Source organism: Crocuta crocuta, unplaced genomic scaffold (genome assembly GCF_008692635.1).
Source record: "Crocuta crocuta isolate KB4526 unplaced genomic scaffold, BGI_CrCroc_1.0 scaffold45, whole genome shotgun sequence".
NCBI lineage: Eukaryota > Metazoa > Chordata > Mammalia > Carnivora > Hyaenidae > Crocuta > Crocuta crocuta.
The window spans coordinates 3,079,822-3,097,260 of record NW_027530544.1 but is presented as its reverse complement, the minus strand read 5'-3'; the positions used below and the strand labels follow the sequence as shown (position 1 = coordinate 3,097,260).

Genomic DNA, 17,439 nt, shown 5'->3' with positions numbered 1-17,439 from the left:
CAAAGCAAGGATAAATTTTTAATACCCATGCTGGGGGGCAGTGGGAAGGGATACTCCCTTTCAAAATTTGGCCAAGTCCATCCCACAGGTCAGACATAGCTTGGCCTTTAAGCTGCTCTTCTCTGGGGAAGTGGGAAGTCGACCCCTGCATACTGGCATGGCCTGAGGGCAGAGCCAGGAGTCGGAAGGGAAACAGGCTGATGAACATAGCAGGCAGAGCTATACCTGAGTCAACAGGTGGGCTCTGGGACCACCAGGAGAGGTCTGTGAATCCTAAGGAAGAATTCCGGAGGGTCAACATAGGGAAGCAGTGACATTAATCACAATAAATCATGGGCTGCTAAGGCTACCAGGAGAAGGCAGGTGGAACAGAGTTCTGGGAGGCTGTGACAACCAGAAACAGCCTCCTTCGGAGAGTCAGTGCTATTTTAAGAGACAAACAGTGTGACTGTGGTTAAAGATAATCACAGTCAGATGTTGGCAAAAGTAGACAAACATTTCTAGGCCTCTGCTATTTAGGGTATAAACGTGTGTGTGTGTATGCCAGGCAATGCTTATGTTAAGACCTTTGGCGGCACAGGGTTTATATATGCAAATAAAAGTAATACTCTGCAAGAAAGGCTGCTTCTGGAACTGCTAAGCCATCCTGCAGTTTCAGGGACATAATATGGAACGGTACCAGATTCCAGGACGGTAAATAAAAAAATAGAACTTGATACAAGGATCAGAATCTAGTTGGGGAGCAGGATAAGCAGGAGAAAGAGTAGAGCTTGGAGAGGAAAACTAGAATTCATCTTATTACCCACATGCTCTTGGGAGAATGGTTTAATCTCTCTGAGCCTCAGTCTTCTCATCTGTGAAATGTGCAGGCTGACTCCCAGTAGCTGGAGACCAAAGGAGATACTAGAATCACATAGTAGATCACTATCTGTTCCTGATTTCCATAACACTCCATCCATACCCAGGACTTTACGTATTCCCTCGTGCTATTTCCTTTGCCTAACTTCTTAGATGAAGAATATCCCCCTCTCCCACCTCTTCAAGACCCAGTTCCTGTATTACTTCCTCAGAAGGCCTCACCTGCACACATCCTCCTCACTCTCTTCCAGGGGGGCTGGTCACCCTGTCTTCTGAGCACACACAACATGAGAGGCAGAGGGACTTCAGTTGTGCTTAACCTCACTGCAGTTTCTCAGTAGATGAGGATGCACACTGGTCAAGAGAGGACACTTGCTGGCCGCCTCCCCGGTACCCACTTCTCTTTCCCCTTCACAAGGGCATCCCAGATTGCCCAGCTTTGTATGGAGAAATCTTGTTACTGCTCAGTCTCCACCTCCAACCCCACCCCCAGAGGCAAGGCCAAAAAGAACCTGAGTATATTTATTCCCTGGGATATGGGGATCAGTTCAAGGATGGGCACATGACAGGACTCAGTGTAGACAGGCCTAAAGGGAGTCAATGTGGGGGACTTTTGACTTCCCTCTTCTCACTGAACCTGAAGATCTCCAAGTGATTTCACTATTGCAGAAAATTATCTAAATCAAACCAATAACACATTTAACCAAAATGTCAAGTTTCTTTGGTTTTTGTCTAAAGGTGATAAACGTGGTTACTGATTATTAGAAGTCCTGACTGGTTACTGATGACAGAACAGAAATTTCTGACCTGTAAACGGCAGATCAGATATTTACCAGAACACAGCTGATCACTGTACTAATTAAAGAAACACATCTAAGATGATTAGCTTTGGATAATGGCATACACTAAACTAAGAAATAAATATAGACTAATAAATAAATATAGACTAATAAAGCAGTGACCTGTTGAAGAATTGGTTAAGAACCCAACACACTCGCCTCCAGATGCATGAAGGAGAACTTTTTTTTTATCTCTCTCTCTCTAAAGAGAGTGCATGCATGAGTGGGGGGGGAGGGGCAAAGGGAGAGAGAATGAATCCTAAGCAGGCTCCACGCTCAGTATGGAGCCCAACGTGGTGCTTGATCCTACAACCCTGGGATCATGACCTGAGCCAAAATCAAGAGTCAGATGAGCCACCCAAGTGCCCCAACCTTTTATCTCTTTCTTAATAAAAAACTGTTACTCTGAATTAGTCCTATGACCCACCAGATCAGCAACTTGTTTTCAACAGGGACCCTCCTAGGGACCAAAAACTGAGCAAAAAGCCAGTAATTACAAGTCTAAGTTACAAGTCTGTTTTCCCAGAGAGTTTTAGAAAAATATTCACTAATCCCCCATCCCACTTAATGGTTCACCTAAAACTACTGTCCTAAGTCAGAGAAATGTCTAGTAATAAGAAAAATATCATTGTTCATAAACTCGCATTTATTGAGTGCATTCTATGTGCCAGAAGCCAGGAACTATATACATACACACCGTCCACATCTTTTTTATTTGAATCCTCACATACATATAGATAGCTATATTTTCCCAAGTATACAGATGAAGAAATTGGCATAAAGAAGTTCAGTAACTAAACTAACACAATGAGCTTAAGTAAGTACTGCCCAATGGAGCCAGTCTGACCCTCCCTAATGCGGGCCCTTCTCCTGGAGACCAGAGCTAAATAGAGAATCGCCTGTAAAACTCCTCTAGTTTACCTACAGAAAATGACAGATTAGCGCAAGAGAGCCAACTGGCCCATGCTCCCTTCTTAGTCATGTCCCTGCCATGATGGGCACCCCAGTTCCAGAAGCTTTGTAATTTGGTTCTTCTCTCAGCTGTAAGCCAAGGCATTTTGGAAAGACACAGATTCAAGCAGCCTCTCCAAACCTACCTCTACCTTACTTCCAATCTATTGTTGAAGGTCAAACAGAAAAATAAAGATTGTCCTCTTTGAGGGGTGACTGACTGGCTCAGGCAGTACAGCATGTGAATCTTGATGAGATCAAGCCCCACACTGTGTGCAGCCTACTTAAAAAAAAAAAAAAGATTGTCCTATTTGAGTCCTAAGCTGATGTCATTCTAAAAATGTCATATATACATGATGTCACATATATGCATATAAATTTTATGGTATAGGATGCTAATCGTGACTATAAATACAAATTAGAGGTGTGGCTAAATTATAATCAGCTAAATTTTATAAACTAAACCACTTTCAGTGCTTTGCATTTATACATTTTTGGTATAAAAAATGTGTAAAGCCATTCTACCAACAGAATTACAGACACTGACCTTGTCCTGTGTCTGAGATATGTACCCATTGATACAGAAAAAGATGCAAGCCAGACAAGTAAACAAGAGCTGAAATCTATACAAGACAATGCACAGATTGTATCTCATAAACCTGGGATCAGTAATTGTGGAATAAGAGACAAGAGTGAGCACATAATTGTGGTATAATGCTTGGCAGACAGCCATGGTAATTACAAATCCAGGTGAGTTACGTCACGGATACTTTACAGAGGGAGGAAACTGAGAGGGTGGAGAATTTGGCTGATTATCTCCACGAGACCCGGCCAAGCTGGCATAAACTCCAATAGTCACTTGGGATGATTATATTCTCCTTGCCCTGAACATCTTCTCTTCCCCCAGGGCTGATCTGGCCTTTTGGGAAGCTTTGTTCCCCTTCTCTTTTAACTCACACACACACACACACACACCCCTGAGAACAGTCCAACTCTGATTTTGCTCTTGCAGCCCTAGCTTGTGTATGCTGGCAGAAGGTCATGGTTAAATTTAGACCTGACCACCTCACTGGGAATGGGCTGGGAAACTGGTGGTTTGAAGAGATCCACAGACACCCTTGTAGAGTTGGCTGCTGCCACTCTAAAATGGAAGCACTATTTGGTGGTTAGGATGGAAGTTAAATTGAGAAGGGGGTAGAACTTCCTAACCATAGTGCACACATGTAAGAAGGCACCTACAAATTAGAAAGGCGGGGGAAAAAACCTCAAAAGGTTATTGAGGTCTTCCCCTGCTTTCATGCAGAATCTAAGTAAATATATTTTTAAAATCCCCTTTGGAAATGGGAATTGGGAAAGATCTCAGAGTCCCTTAAGTACAGTGTCCCGCATGTTGTAGAGTCAAGTCTATAGCACTGCCACGAGAAGGCCACTTAGCCTCAGTGGAGACCTGCCAGTGCACATAATCAGTGGCGTTGTCAATGTGGGAGGCAGAGGCGGTGGATGACAATACCTCAGAGCAGAAACTAAGCCAGGTGGGAAAGCCTATAGTGCAGAATGGTGAATGGGAATCTGGCCCCTTTAACTGGATTCCAGGAACAGAATATGAAGGAAGGGGGCCTCTGATCACAAGGTGACATATCCACATGTCATGAATTAGGAAGTGAGGGCCTCAGCAATGATCCCTGATGGACACAGTACAGGTTCCTCTGGTGCCTGGGGACCTAAGAATGGCACATGAACCCTTGAAGCAAGCCAGCTTCGAAGAAGGTACCAAAAACATGATTTCTAGAAAACTGTCTGGCCTTATGATTCTTTTTTTTTTATGTTTTATGTATTTCTGAGTGAGAGAGAGACAGCATGAACAGGGGAGGGTCAGAGAGAGAGGGGGAGACATAGAATCTGAAACAGGCTCCAGACTCTGAGCTAGCTGTCAGCACAGAGCCTGACGCAGGGCTCGAACCCACAAACTGTGAGATCATGACCTGAGCCAAAGTCGGATGCCCAACTGACTGAGCCACCCAGGAGCCCTGATTCTTTTATTCTACTTCCCTCGTGTTTCCCCATAATATTTAGCCAAACCTTTTGGAAGAACTCTTTAAGCTTGGTCCAGAAGGCAAATAATACTCATTTGGGGACCAGAAGAGTGGTAGTAACTAGACTTTTCGTACCTATATTAGTTCTTCAGGCAGGGTTCCTATTGCCCCAGTCTAAATTCCACCCCCACCCCCCACTCCTACCAACAGATATTCTTACAGCATCCTCTGAGGACACTTAGAAAAAGGTATGTGTTATCTGTTGCCTCCTCTAAACTGTAAGTTTTTGAGGGCATTGCCATGTCTACTCTGTTCTCTGGCTATGATTTCTGATTATCCCCCAGTCCTGGAGGAGTCAGAAATGACCAGTGCAGGAGACCTTGGGTAGCATCCCTGGAACACTGTAGCAGCTGCAGATATCCTGGGTTCTCCAGGAAGACATCATGGGAACCTGATTAGACTGGAGCACCCTGGCTATCCAAGTATGGCTTCAGATCAACCTGACCTTCCATTTCGCTTGGAAGGTCACAGGAAGGCCCTTTGAGATGTCTCAAAAAAGGTCCCCTGTATGGGCTGGTCTTGCTTGGAGACTGCAGGCCAATGGAGCAGACCCTGATTTCATCAGAGCCAGTGGGACCTCACCCTCAGTTCTAAATTCTGGGAGTCCAGCTGTGATTTCAGAGCACGTAAGTTCCCCCAGAATTCTTCCAGACATTTATAAACACCAGATGTAAGCAGACACCATGGGGCAGGTTTCTACAGGAGCAAATCTAGAGCAGGGAGCTGGCACATAGTTCCAGGAAGCTAAGAGTGATTTCTGATTCACTGGGGTCCCGAGCCCTTAGATTCCTTCCAAGAGCTGGGTCTCCTCTCAGACTTGATCCAGTGCCTCTACCTTCTCCATCTCCCCAAACAAAATGACGACTATTCTACCTTTCACCATCTTCTCTAAAAAACACAAGCAATATGCTACAGACAGAATGATCTCATTTTATGAATTATCAGTTGACGCCTCAGATAAGTCATTTCTTTTTTTCCAAAGTGTTCTTCTCATGGATAAAATTGAGAACTTTATGATCTGAGATGCTGTAAAATTCTAATGTCCTATGATGTATAATCAAGACAGGCTACATATACAGCTTTCTCTAGACAAATGGGGAAATGACCCCAATACCCCGGATAGCACTGTGCTCAGCTAGGCATCCGGTGATGCTGCATGAGGACAAAAATAAAGATCAAAAATGCGCTCAGAATGATACAATTGAACACTCATACATCATGTAGCTAAAGGAACAAATAAAACCTGCCTGAGTTCAGCCTGGGCTCCATGGACCCACCTAGCCACATTTCTACATCTCCATTCTGCCCTGCCGTATCACCCACCTTTTCCCTCAGACTCTGGGGACATGTTGGCCACCAATGCTGCTTTTGTCACATAATGGAGCAGGACTGGAGGGTCTTGGTTGAGAGGTTATGGGGTTGGGAGATGGTAGCATGTTGTCGCTCTTCCTGTTTTTAGTACTATTTTCAGGATCTTTCCCAATTACATTCCTAAAAGCTGGCTTATCTGAGCTTTGTACGAGAACCTGCAATTTAAGCCCCATTTCCTCACAAACTATGTTGCTCAGAAATGAAAATATGTAACAGCCTCTTTTGAAAGTTTTAGTTGAGGGGTGCCTGGGTGGCTCAGTCAGTTAAGCTTTACAGTTTGTGAGTTCAAGCCCCATGTTGGCCTCTGTGCTGACAGCTCGGAGCCTGGAGCCTGCTTCAGATTCTGTGTCTCCCTCTCTCTCTGCCCCTCCCTTGTTCATGCTGTCTCTCTCTCAAAAATAAGTAAACATTAAAAAAATTTTAAAAAAAAGAAAAGAAAGTTTCAGCTGAGAAGGCCCATGGGCATCTTTCAGCATCAGAAAGATTGCATCCTCCCATAACTATGGAGATGGCTGGGAGGAGGGCCTGGATTGGCCCTGGGATGGGATGGAAACTTTCTACTCTGGCAAATCAATGTATCATGGACTATAAGCTATCAGACAGCTGTGTCCAAGAGAAATAAATAGCAAGCCATAAATGTGAATCACACATATGATTTTATTTTTTTATATAATATAAAATAATGTTATAGAAGTTTTACATAATTTAAAATTTTCTAGGGTCATGATAAAAAGTAAAAATAAACAGGTGCAATGAATTTTAATACACTGTATTTAACCCAATATCTCCAAAATATTGCCATTTCAATATGTAATCAATCAATACCTAAATTATTGAGATTCTCATACATTTTTTTTTTGTACTAAATCTTTGAAATCTTATATGTAATTCATACTTATAGCACATCTCAATTTGGACTAGCTTCATTTCAAGTCCTCAATAGCCACATATGAATAATGACCACTGAATTGGACAGTGCACTTCTAGAAGGCAGGTCTGACCTGCACATACCCACTGCTCTGCTCTCACCGTATACTCAGCCCTTTAAAAACCCCATCGTATTCTTTAGGGTCCAGAGAGGACCTTGTATCTCCTGAGAAGTCCTTCCAGACCAGCCCAGGCCACTGTGCTCCTGTCAGATTTTGCATAATTATTTTAGTCAGCAGTCAGGTAGGACCTTGGAGCATCTCTCCTCTTATTGTCTTCAGCAACTATTCCCCTCATTTTTAAATTATTATTTATTGTTTCATGTTTATGGACAGCTCCCAAGTTGGACTGTAAGATTCTCAAGGGGATGAAAACATTTTAAGTTCTCCACCATCACTAGTTCAATACTTGCCACATGGTACTCAAATATTTGGGGGTTGATACAAGAAATGCTCAACTTGATTTCCTATACATGATGAAGGAGCTAAAGATATCATCTGAATGTGACAGTTGGCATAGTTCCACAGGGACTTCTATATACTTGTTAATGTTAATAATAATCTAACAGCTACCTAGAACTTACCACGTGCCGGGTTCTAAGTGGTTTACATACGTCAATTCATCTAAGCCTTCTAGAAACCCAAGACTAGATTCCTTGATCATCTCCATTTTCCAGATGAGGAAATGAGCCAAAGAGTTTGTATAATTTGCACGAGGTCACACAGATAAGTAGCAGAGCTGGGATTCAAACTCATTCTGGCTCCAGAGTCTAAGCTCTTAATCATCATGATACATTGCCTCTCAATCCAGCACAAACACAAAATATATTTTTTAAAACTTGCATATCAGTATGTAGCCTAAGAATCAAAGGCTCTCAGCCAGGGCATTTCCTATAAAAAGAATTAAGTTAATTCAGAAAATGTAAACAGAAGCAAACAACAGGAGAGATGAAATTCCTGGTCCCAGAGGAGGTTTCTCATAAATCCTCTTAAAACAAAAAGCAGTACACTCTTCCTTTCAAAGGGTGTGAAACGGGGTGAGGGGTGGGGGGTAGTTAACTGGCAACAAAGGAGTTGTGAAATTCTGGATGTTCTTTGATTGAGGAACCCCACTTCTAGGGATTTATCCTAAGGAAGTAATGATGGGTGTATGCTAAGCCTTAATTCTAAGACTGGCCATTACAATATTGCTTATAATAGCATAAAGTAGAAACAACAAAAACAGATTGAAAATTTTAAAAAACATAATCACAATGTGCATCTAGTGGTGTGCTGATAAACCAGCTCTTTGAATAAAACAAAAAAAAACTTGATTTGTGGTATCTCGTGCCTTCCCCATCATGGCTGATCTCAAGCTACCAATGGTTAAACAATCCACTCTCAAAACCCTACATATTTAACTATCTCAACCTGAGCAGAGCTGACTCCAGCATTTCACTGAATGAATACAGAAAAAGCGTCAGAGAAGTGTTCAATATGTTATGTAAGGGAAATTTATACTGCTAGTATGTCATATTTCTGAAAAAAAACAGATACGTGGGAAAAAAAGATTAAAAGGCTTATTCAAAGTGTTACTATGGCTATCTCTAGGTAATGAGATTTTATTTTCATTTATTTGTATTTCCAAATGTTTCCCCAACACGTACATATGATGTTTCTAGGAAAAAAATGAATCAAGGCTCTTTCCCAGTTACAATATTTTTAAAATGACCTATTTTCAAAAGTATGTCTCAAAATAATTAAATAAAAGAAAAGAAAAATCCCTGGGCCTGCTTAGTGAAAGCAACAGCATGATCAATCAGAGGCCTAAGGAGTGAGAAAACTCCTAACATCGCTTAAGAAGGGAAGGATGAGTGGGGGAAACCTATGCCCTTGCCACAGTGCATAGCTGACCTCCTGACCTTTCTGGTGGGGTAACTCATACATCCTGAGGAAAGGAAAGGTGGAATATAGGGAGTGGAAATGTGTAAACCACAGGACAAGCATCAGTCTGCTGTAGAATCTGATTCTGAAAAGATCTATTTCTCCACCCAGAGCTCTTCCTCATCCCTTTTCACTGAACTTTTAACCATTATATTAAATCAATACTAGCAATGGTCAATCAAGTCTTACCTGCAGTGAAACACTGTGCAGCCATTAAAGATACCTTGGGAATGCCTCTACCTGGGAGGGTGTTTAGAAGATTAAGTGAAATCAAGTTATAAAGCACCATGTAAGAGATGAACCCATTTATTAAGGGGGTAAACATATAGAAAAGGATGTATTAAGTAGTTAAGTAATTGTTTCTAGGTGGTTAGGATTATGCTATAGAAGTTATGTTTTTACGGTCTTTCTGTTTGCCTAACTTTTGATTTTTTTCTGCAGTGAGCATAGTTAGCTTTAAGAGTAATGAAATAAAAGCAAATAATAAAAGCAAAACAAAAGCAAAGGAGCTCATGAAAAACGGTAGGGGATTCCTAGCTCCTACTCCTGTCTCATAAGTGAAAGTGAGTCTCACAGGGGCCTCCCCACTTCTCAAAGCAGGAATCCTCAGGGAAGCAAGACATCTTCAGTTATAGAATGCTTTTGCTGGGGCTGGAGGAAGGGGGGAGGTTGGAGGAGGGAGAGGGGCAGTAGAGAGTAGAAAGAAAAAGAGCAAACAGACAAACAAAAAAATCAAGCCACCTGGAGGGCTTGTTAAAACACAGACTGCAGGGTCTGAGTCAATGGAGCCAAGAATCTGCATTTCTAGCATGTTCCCCAGTGACCATTCTTCAAGAATTTCTGCTCCACCTAAGTGTCCATCAACAGATGAATGGATCAAGAAGATGTGGTTTATCTATACCATGGAATACTACATGGCAATNGTAAAAAAAAAAAAAAAAAAAAAAAAAGAATTTCTGCTCCAGGTAGAGAGAGAAGAGAAAGAGGCACTGCACACGTGTGGGACTGAGGTCCAAAATTTGTGCAGAAGTGGAATGTTTGCCATTCTTTGTAACAGTGAGGCTTGGCTCCCTTTTGGACGGGGAAAGATAACATCCCTTTTTCCACGGGAGCAATATGGAGGTTCTAATGACAGGAGGGCAGATATTGGGAATGTGTTGAGAGCCTGTTACACACAGGTGCTGCAGGAGAACAAACACGTGCTTACAACTAATCCTGCCCCATGGAAAGCGGACACCTGGAAACAGAAATGTTTTATGAGGTACTGTTTCAATCTAGCGGTATAAGGGGTTTCCCTTCCTTTCAGTTAGACAGCTTCCTCACTGCAGTCACCAGGAAAGCAAGAAGAATGTGGACCAACCTGTTCTGTAACTGTGATCTTTGCTCTTTTACCTGGCTGAAGCCAACTGGGCAGCCTTCTTGCTGTCTCACAGGCGTGACCAGGGCTCCCCCTCCTTCCAGAGGGATAACACAAAAGGTTGCTTGTCAACCAGGAAAGATATCCTCCACTAGTCACTGAATAGACCCAGTGGGGGAGCCAAGCAACCCATGTCCCCATCTACAAGAAATACACAAGATACTGGACAAACCTCAGAACCGTGGGGGCTGCTGTGGGTGGCAGGTGGTGATTTTTATCTAGGCAAAAACAGCCTAAGGAAGACTAGCTAAGAGGTGGCTGGGTGGTTCAGTCAGTTAAGAATACGACTTCAGCTTAGGTCATGATCTCACAGTTCGTGGGTTTGAGCCCCGCGTCAGGCTCTGTGTTGCCAGCTCAGAGCCTGGAGCCTGTTTCAGATTCTATGTCTCCCTCTCTCTCTGCTCCTCCCCTGCTCACACTCTGTCTGTCTCTCAAAAATAAATAAACACTAAAAAAAGAGAAGACTNTGAGCACTGGGTGTTATATGGAAACCAACTTGACAACAAACTATTTGTAAAAAAAAAAAAAAAGAGAGAGAGAAGACTAAGAAACCATTGCATATGATGCATATGCAAAAAAATGCTGGCTGAAGGAAATAGTAAAGTGTGTATCATTAGATTGTTAGCCAAAGTCAAAGGTCAGGAAAGACGAAGTGATATATTTTTATATCAAGTAGGCTCTCGGGATCTGAATTTTAATACTGGTATAGTTATGCTCCAATTCTTGTACCTTGTGCTCTCCCTCAGAGAAGAATAACTCAGGGATGCCTAGGGTTTTATCAATATCTTTTTTGGAATGTTCTTTCATGTAACACACAGAGATTGTAATACTAGGAGAGTTATGTGTTTCTTTTTAGAATTGGTTTAATAAGAGGAAGAAGGAGATCCCTATCATACTTCTAGACCACGAACTTTCTTCTTCACAGTAATGATGCGACACATTGAGGCACAGCTGACAACGGTTTGAACCAAGACCATGAAATTGCTTAGGAACATAGGAACGTAGACCTATAGTATTACCACCCAGAAGTCCCACAAATATCCTGAGTACCTTCAGGATAGGGTCTATCTCTAGTATTACAATTACTCTTACCATTAGTAGCTACCTTTGTTAAACCACTTTATATGCCTGGTGTTATGCTAAGCCCTTTACACACATTATCTTAACTAATCCTCACAACCGTCAAATGGGGTCAGCACCATTATGATTCCCATCCATTCTCCCCCAGTACCTAGTGCAGGGCTGACAGGCAGTCAGCACATAAACACTTGTCAAATGAATTAAAACGTTGTGGGTTACATAAAACCAGCGGCATTCAAAGCTAGAATGACAGGAATGCATCTCATTGGTTCATTTCTACCTGAGAGGGTATATTTCAAGAAAAGGGATAAGAAAGAAAGGAGGAAAAGGGAACTTCTGAAAAAAACTGAACCAGAGGGGAAAGCATGAACACGTATTTATCAAGAACATGCACACAAGTTGCTCCGGGTCAGACAGAGACGTGACAGCCTTTGCCTTCTGTGGTCAGGACAGTCCTTCAAATAGCCCTTCCAAGCAGATCAGGCAGGTCCAGTTCCAAAGGGCTCCAGGCAATGCAGTCATTCCACAGAACTACAGATAATCCACACTCAACACCTTAGTTCCAGTTTAGGGACGGCCTCTACCCTTCTCAGCTGTGTCGACCTTACCTGTGTCCATAGTATGAGAAACCACATGCCGTGAGGACAATATGGAGTTGAGGAAAGAGCCCAGGAAAAGGGCTCTATTTCTGACCTGTTACTGAGTGGCTGTATCTCAGCTTCCTCCTCTATAACAGACCTATTCAGTGATCCCTAACTTTCCATGATTTAGACCCTTCTGTTCAAGAAGCCCTCCTTCTGGTTTTAGATCTATGCTTTTGGTAGGGCCCTCCTTCAGGAAAAATCTGGGGTTTGGTCTGAAGGAGAGGGCAGCCACTCACTCACTGAAAGAGGAGCAGTACTTCAAGGGATAAGGAATATTTTTAGGGCAGAAGAGAACAGCATCAAGATTCTCGAGGGGAACTATCATGGAGTAGAGTATCTCTAACCTTTTTCCAGTGCAAGATATGCCTATAATACAGGGCTCAGAAGTGAACCCCCAATGTTCACTTTTATTTTTTAACTTTAAATGTTTTTTTTTAATGTTCATTTATTTTTTTGAGACAGAGAGAGAGGGAGAGAGAGAGAGAGAGTGTGTGAGTGGGAAAGGGGCAGAGAGACAGGGAGACAGAATCAGAAGTAGGTTCCAGGTTCTGAGCTGTCAGCCCGAAGTCTGATGTGGGGCTCGAACCCTCGAACTGCAAGATCATGACCTGAGCTGAAGTTGGATCTTTAACTGACTGAGCCACCCAGACGCCCATTATTTTTTAACTTTAAAATCATTTTGCATAGAAATATGATTTCAGAGTTTGAATTTTTACCTTTTTATCCCATGTTAGGACTTACCAACCTGTAGCACATGGACCCATGGGGGTGATGCCTACAGCATTATCAGTGATTATGGGACCTTCAGCTGTACTGGACGGGGCAGAGATATTTGGCTTCCATTTCCAATTTCCACCTCATCCTACCAAACCCATACACTCCCATTTCTACTAGGGACATTACAACGGGCAGTAAGTACTGTTATCCAGGTAATCATGGATGTCTTTCCTCCTAGTCCCTAGTCAAAGAGTCAAAGAGGGGAAGGGAAACACAGGATTTGGGTTGGGGAGAGTAGGCATGTATGAGAATTCTCCTTACATTAGGGTATCTCCTCAGGAGGCAGAAAAACCAAAAGAGACACTGGAAAAACATACATGCTAAATGGTTGATGCAGTTTTATTTGTGATACAGGCACTTCTTGGAAGATGAAGGAATGAAAGGGTATGTGAATTAAGGTCCCAAGGATTTTTTTGTGCCTTGAGTGGTGAATTAAAACAATAATAGTGAATGTTACAAGGCCCCTTTTTTTTTTTGAGGTTACCAGCACCATTCTAAAGGAACTTGATGTCATGCTTTCACACATTAAATTCGGTTTATAAAATGAACTATATTAATTTATGGGCCATAGAAGAGACATTCACATCACGTCATAAGGTCTCTGAGTAGTGATTCTGGGAAAAGGTAGGAGAAAAACAGATGCGGATGACGTGGGATGCCCTGTGAGGCCCCACAGCTTTTGCCCAGGCCCCATGACGTCAGAGTCAAGCTGGAACCCAACAGCCCGTGTGGAGGAAAAGCCTTGGGAATGTGATCCCGGCATCTCCCCTGTAAGCTGATTCAGCCTGTGTAAGTCGTCTCTCCTCTCTCTCTTTACCTCTGAGATAGTCAGACTCCTGAACTGGGCACTTGCAGCATAAATGGGGACACACAATGGCAGGAGGGCTTGGGATGCAAGGACAGTGATATAATAATAAGCAAACATAAATAAATCCTGTGCACACTGTGGAGAAGCAGGAAAGGACAGTCACCAGGAAGGGTTTCCAAGAAGGAGACTTTTGTCCACATACTCAAAGTTAATTACAAGTGGACTAGAAAATTAAAGGCTCTAACTGGCTCCCATCTAGCAAGGTCAAAGAATTTCTAGGCTCCATGATCTAAGAAGTCACAAATTTCAGTCTGCAACACAGAACTTAGCAACATCTTGGTGATTTGAATTCCTTTTTTTGTCTCTGAAACAAGGTGCTTTTTAAAAATTTAAGATAACTGAAGAAGAATCCAGAAGTGACCCACTTCTTCAGGCTTAAAGGAAAGTCTAAGTAGCCAGAGCAATCCTGAAATTTCTCACAAAGTGTGACATCAATGATTAATCAGCTTTCAGACACGCACATGCTATTATCTCACGTGTGGCTATTTTTCACTTCCAAAAAGGCAGTTATAAATGTATTTGCTGTCTTTCTTCCTGATCTCTATTTCCAGCCTTTCCCTGGTCTTCAGTTTTCCTGCTCTCTAACACCAGGTTCTGGGTAGGGAAGAAAGATCACCTTGCATCAAACCCCTTTACCATACTCATAGTCAGTAGAGCCAAGAACCAGAAAACAGATAGTTGCTTTCTTCACTTTTCCAAGTCAAGAGACAAGCTCAACTAATTTCACTCACATTTTTCTCAAATCCGATATTTACAGGCCACAGAGGTATTTCACTAAAACCTTGACTACTTACCCTCGTGCTAACAATTATAGCCATTTAGGATTCACCAGAGAAAGTCCAGGATGCCTCCTTTAGCTTTGGGTCGATCAAAAATAACCAGAACATTCCACACCCTCTTTTCTTTAGACTTTAGAAGGACTTTTCTTAGATTTTCCTCAGTCCTTTGACTACTGAGTGACCGGCAGCCGGTTAGGAAGGCCCCTTGACTTGGGAACCATAGTAGTGGGTTCTGAGCCACCAGCTTCAGAGTGCAGCTACTGGAACAGAAGGAGAGCCAAGTTCTCTCAGGAGAAGAGACAGAGGCCAAATAGCCAGCTGCCTTTATTTAAAAGGGAAGCTGCCTTTCGATTGTATTCAATCTGTACAACCAGAGAAACTGGTTCGGCTGAAAAGAGAGGCCAAGCGTCCCTGGCTGCTGGCTGCGCTGCCTTCCACTCCAGCCAGCCTCTAGGCTTTCCCTCAGGCCTGCTCCATGTGGCAACTGAGCAAGGCGCTCAGGCTCAGTACAAGACCTTATCTTTGCAATCTGCATCCGAATAGATGCCTCCAGTCTGGGCAGGGACTCAGATCTCTTTTCCGTTGGAGCCGACCGACCGTGGGAGCCTGGGATAGTGCCCCATACCTCAGACACAATCACCCTGCCCCCACTGAGGCCAGAAGTTCTTTAAAGGGTGGCTATCTCAGCTCCCCCTCCCGTCTCCCTCAGATTCAAGCCCCAGGTTGCCATCGTCACATGTCTCGCATCTAGGAAGGAGTAAAGTGGAAGAAGGTGACACGGCACCCACCTCCGTTACTCCCCTTTCTCTTTTTATGCTGCTTTCACTGCTTGGGTCTTTGGCTTCCCTCCATCTTCAGCTGAGGGTCAGTGGTGTCCTCCAGCTCTGGCTCCGGCTCCTGCAACACCCCCTTTCCTCCCACGCCCCCTCTGCCAGCCACAGAGCCTGCAGCCACAGCTTTCCCGGTCCTGCAGGCAGGAGGTGGGCTCCCCCCACCCCCGCCCCCACTTCCGGGGCCTGGGAGCTGGAGGGGAAGCCAGGGCAATATGCAAAGCAAAGCACTGAGAGACCCCAGGAGAATTCCTCTGCAGGGAAGCTGGGGCTCCCACACATCTGGATTCAAGCAGGCAGCTGCAGGGGCTTTAGAAAAGCACTGCCCAAGTTCCCGAATTCTGCCTTTTCACAGGAAATGGGCTCCCAAGAAATCCTGCTTGGAAACCCTTCCCCACGAAAGCAGCCCAGGCTGCAGGGCAATCCCACCCACTCAGATTCCCTTTGGTCATTTCCTGCTTTCTCTCCTTTCTAATGTCCCCTTCCTTCAATTCCCAGCCTTGGTTTTGGATGTTTCTGAACTAGGCTTGGATGCCGGGGAGGGTCCCTGGGCCTCTAAGATCCCTTCTGCGTCTGAGTTCTGGCTTTTAGAGCTGCCCATCACACAGTGTCAGCCCGTTCTGATTAAATGCAGAGATTGAGAACCTAATACTGGCATTATGAACCCTAATGACTTGGGAAAAGTCCTTCAGGTTTAATTAGTTTTTGTAGCCTTAGATCGGCTCAGGATGAGGACTGTGTCAGGGCTCTGCTGTGTGTGGTGTAGATGATGATGAAGGGTTACTTGAATGAAGTTTATTTACCAGTAACTCAGAGAGAAAGCTCCGTCACACTTTGTTAGATGAGGATGAGGACTGGGGCGCTACAAATGAGGGTGGAGGCCAGAGGTCCAATAGGTGAAATTTAAAAAGGGAAAATGTCGAGCGAGAGGCTATATTCTCACATCTAACCACACAGAAGCAAAATCTCTCTTCCCCCAGCCTCCAAGCTGAAGTGTTAAAGTGACAGGGACAGTTTTAGGAACATATGCCAACTCTGTCTAGGAAGGGCCCGATTTGTTTTTCAGGTGAGGCTCCACAGCTGATAGACCTCTCTGTGACCCTTCTCACCATTTTGCTTTGCGGGCTGATTTGGGGGAAATTGGTTGCTTCCTGCAATCTCCTCAACAACATTAAAATTAGCAGAATAGTTAAATAGAGTCCTAATTGGGTACATAGAGAGTTCTTGGTTAATTAACGAGCCAAGCTCGGCCCAGAGTTGCACACCCAGATGGCCTGCGAAAGCCCAGGCAAAGAAAAGCCCGCTCCAGTCCCCAAAGAAAATTGTCACTTGGCAAAAATAGTTCCTAGTGTAGAGACAAGTGTCAAATACATTCCTATAGCTAGGAGTCACTCGTTAATCCCTCAGCTGAGATCCATATGTAAATGAGATGAGGGAAGTGCGACTCGGCCACTACTGCGACGCCCAGCTCCGAGGGCCTCCTCCCATCCCCCCTCATCCACTCCCCACCCCCCACCCCCCGGCAGGCTGGAGTCCTGACATCCAAAGTCGCTGACAAGTAAGTAACTGAGTTGCCAAACTGCAGCTCNCCCCGCCCCCCCTGGCCGGCCCTCCCACCCCCTCCCTATGCCCCTCGCCCCGCGGTCCCGGTCTTTGCTAAAAGAAGGCGAGAACGCCGACCGCTACTCACCTCTGCACGGGAGGCAACAGCAGCACTTAGCAAAGAGCCACCCCAAAGAGGGACCTCGGGTGTAAGCGCGGTCGCCGCCCTTCATGCTGTCGCTCGACCCCAGCGCTCCGGCATGGCCCGGGCCGCCAGCAGAGGGTGGGAGCGCGGCGGGCAGGAAACTCCCGCGCCGCGGCCCCGAGCCAGTTCCCTCCCTCCTCCCGGCCGGCCCGCCGTCCTCTCCGAGCAGCGCGGCCGCCGCTCTTTCTGGGAGCCAGAGCCACCTTGGGCAGGAGGGGCGGGGTGCCGGCCTGGAGGGAGGGCCTAAGGGGGCGGAGTTCCAAAGTCCAGCTGTTCGCGGGAGTCTCGGCCAGCGGCTCGGCTGTGGACCCAGGGCGAGCACTGCGGGGACGGAAG

The 17,439-nt window shown here is 44.6% G+C and overlaps 1 protein-coding gene across 1 annotated transcript in view; it reads right to left on the bottom strand.

The window, feature by feature from the left end:
• The window catches only part of LOC144234388 (kalirin-like), a 112,945-nt gene extending 95,724 nt beyond the window's left edge, over positions 1 to 17,221 (bottom strand). The window contains exons 1-2 of the mRNA XM_077767721.1: positions 17,047 to 17,221; positions 10,354 to 10,415 (exon numbers count right to left, since the gene is read on the bottom strand). Coding sequence (XP_077623847.1) covers positions 10,354 to 10,415; positions 17,047 to 17,131 — 147 coding nt within the window. The 5' untranslated portion in view covers positions 17,132 to 17,221. The remainder of the gene's footprint in view (positions 1 to 10,353; positions 10,416 to 17,046) is intronic.
• Positions 17,222 to 17,439: the final 218 nt, after the last annotated feature.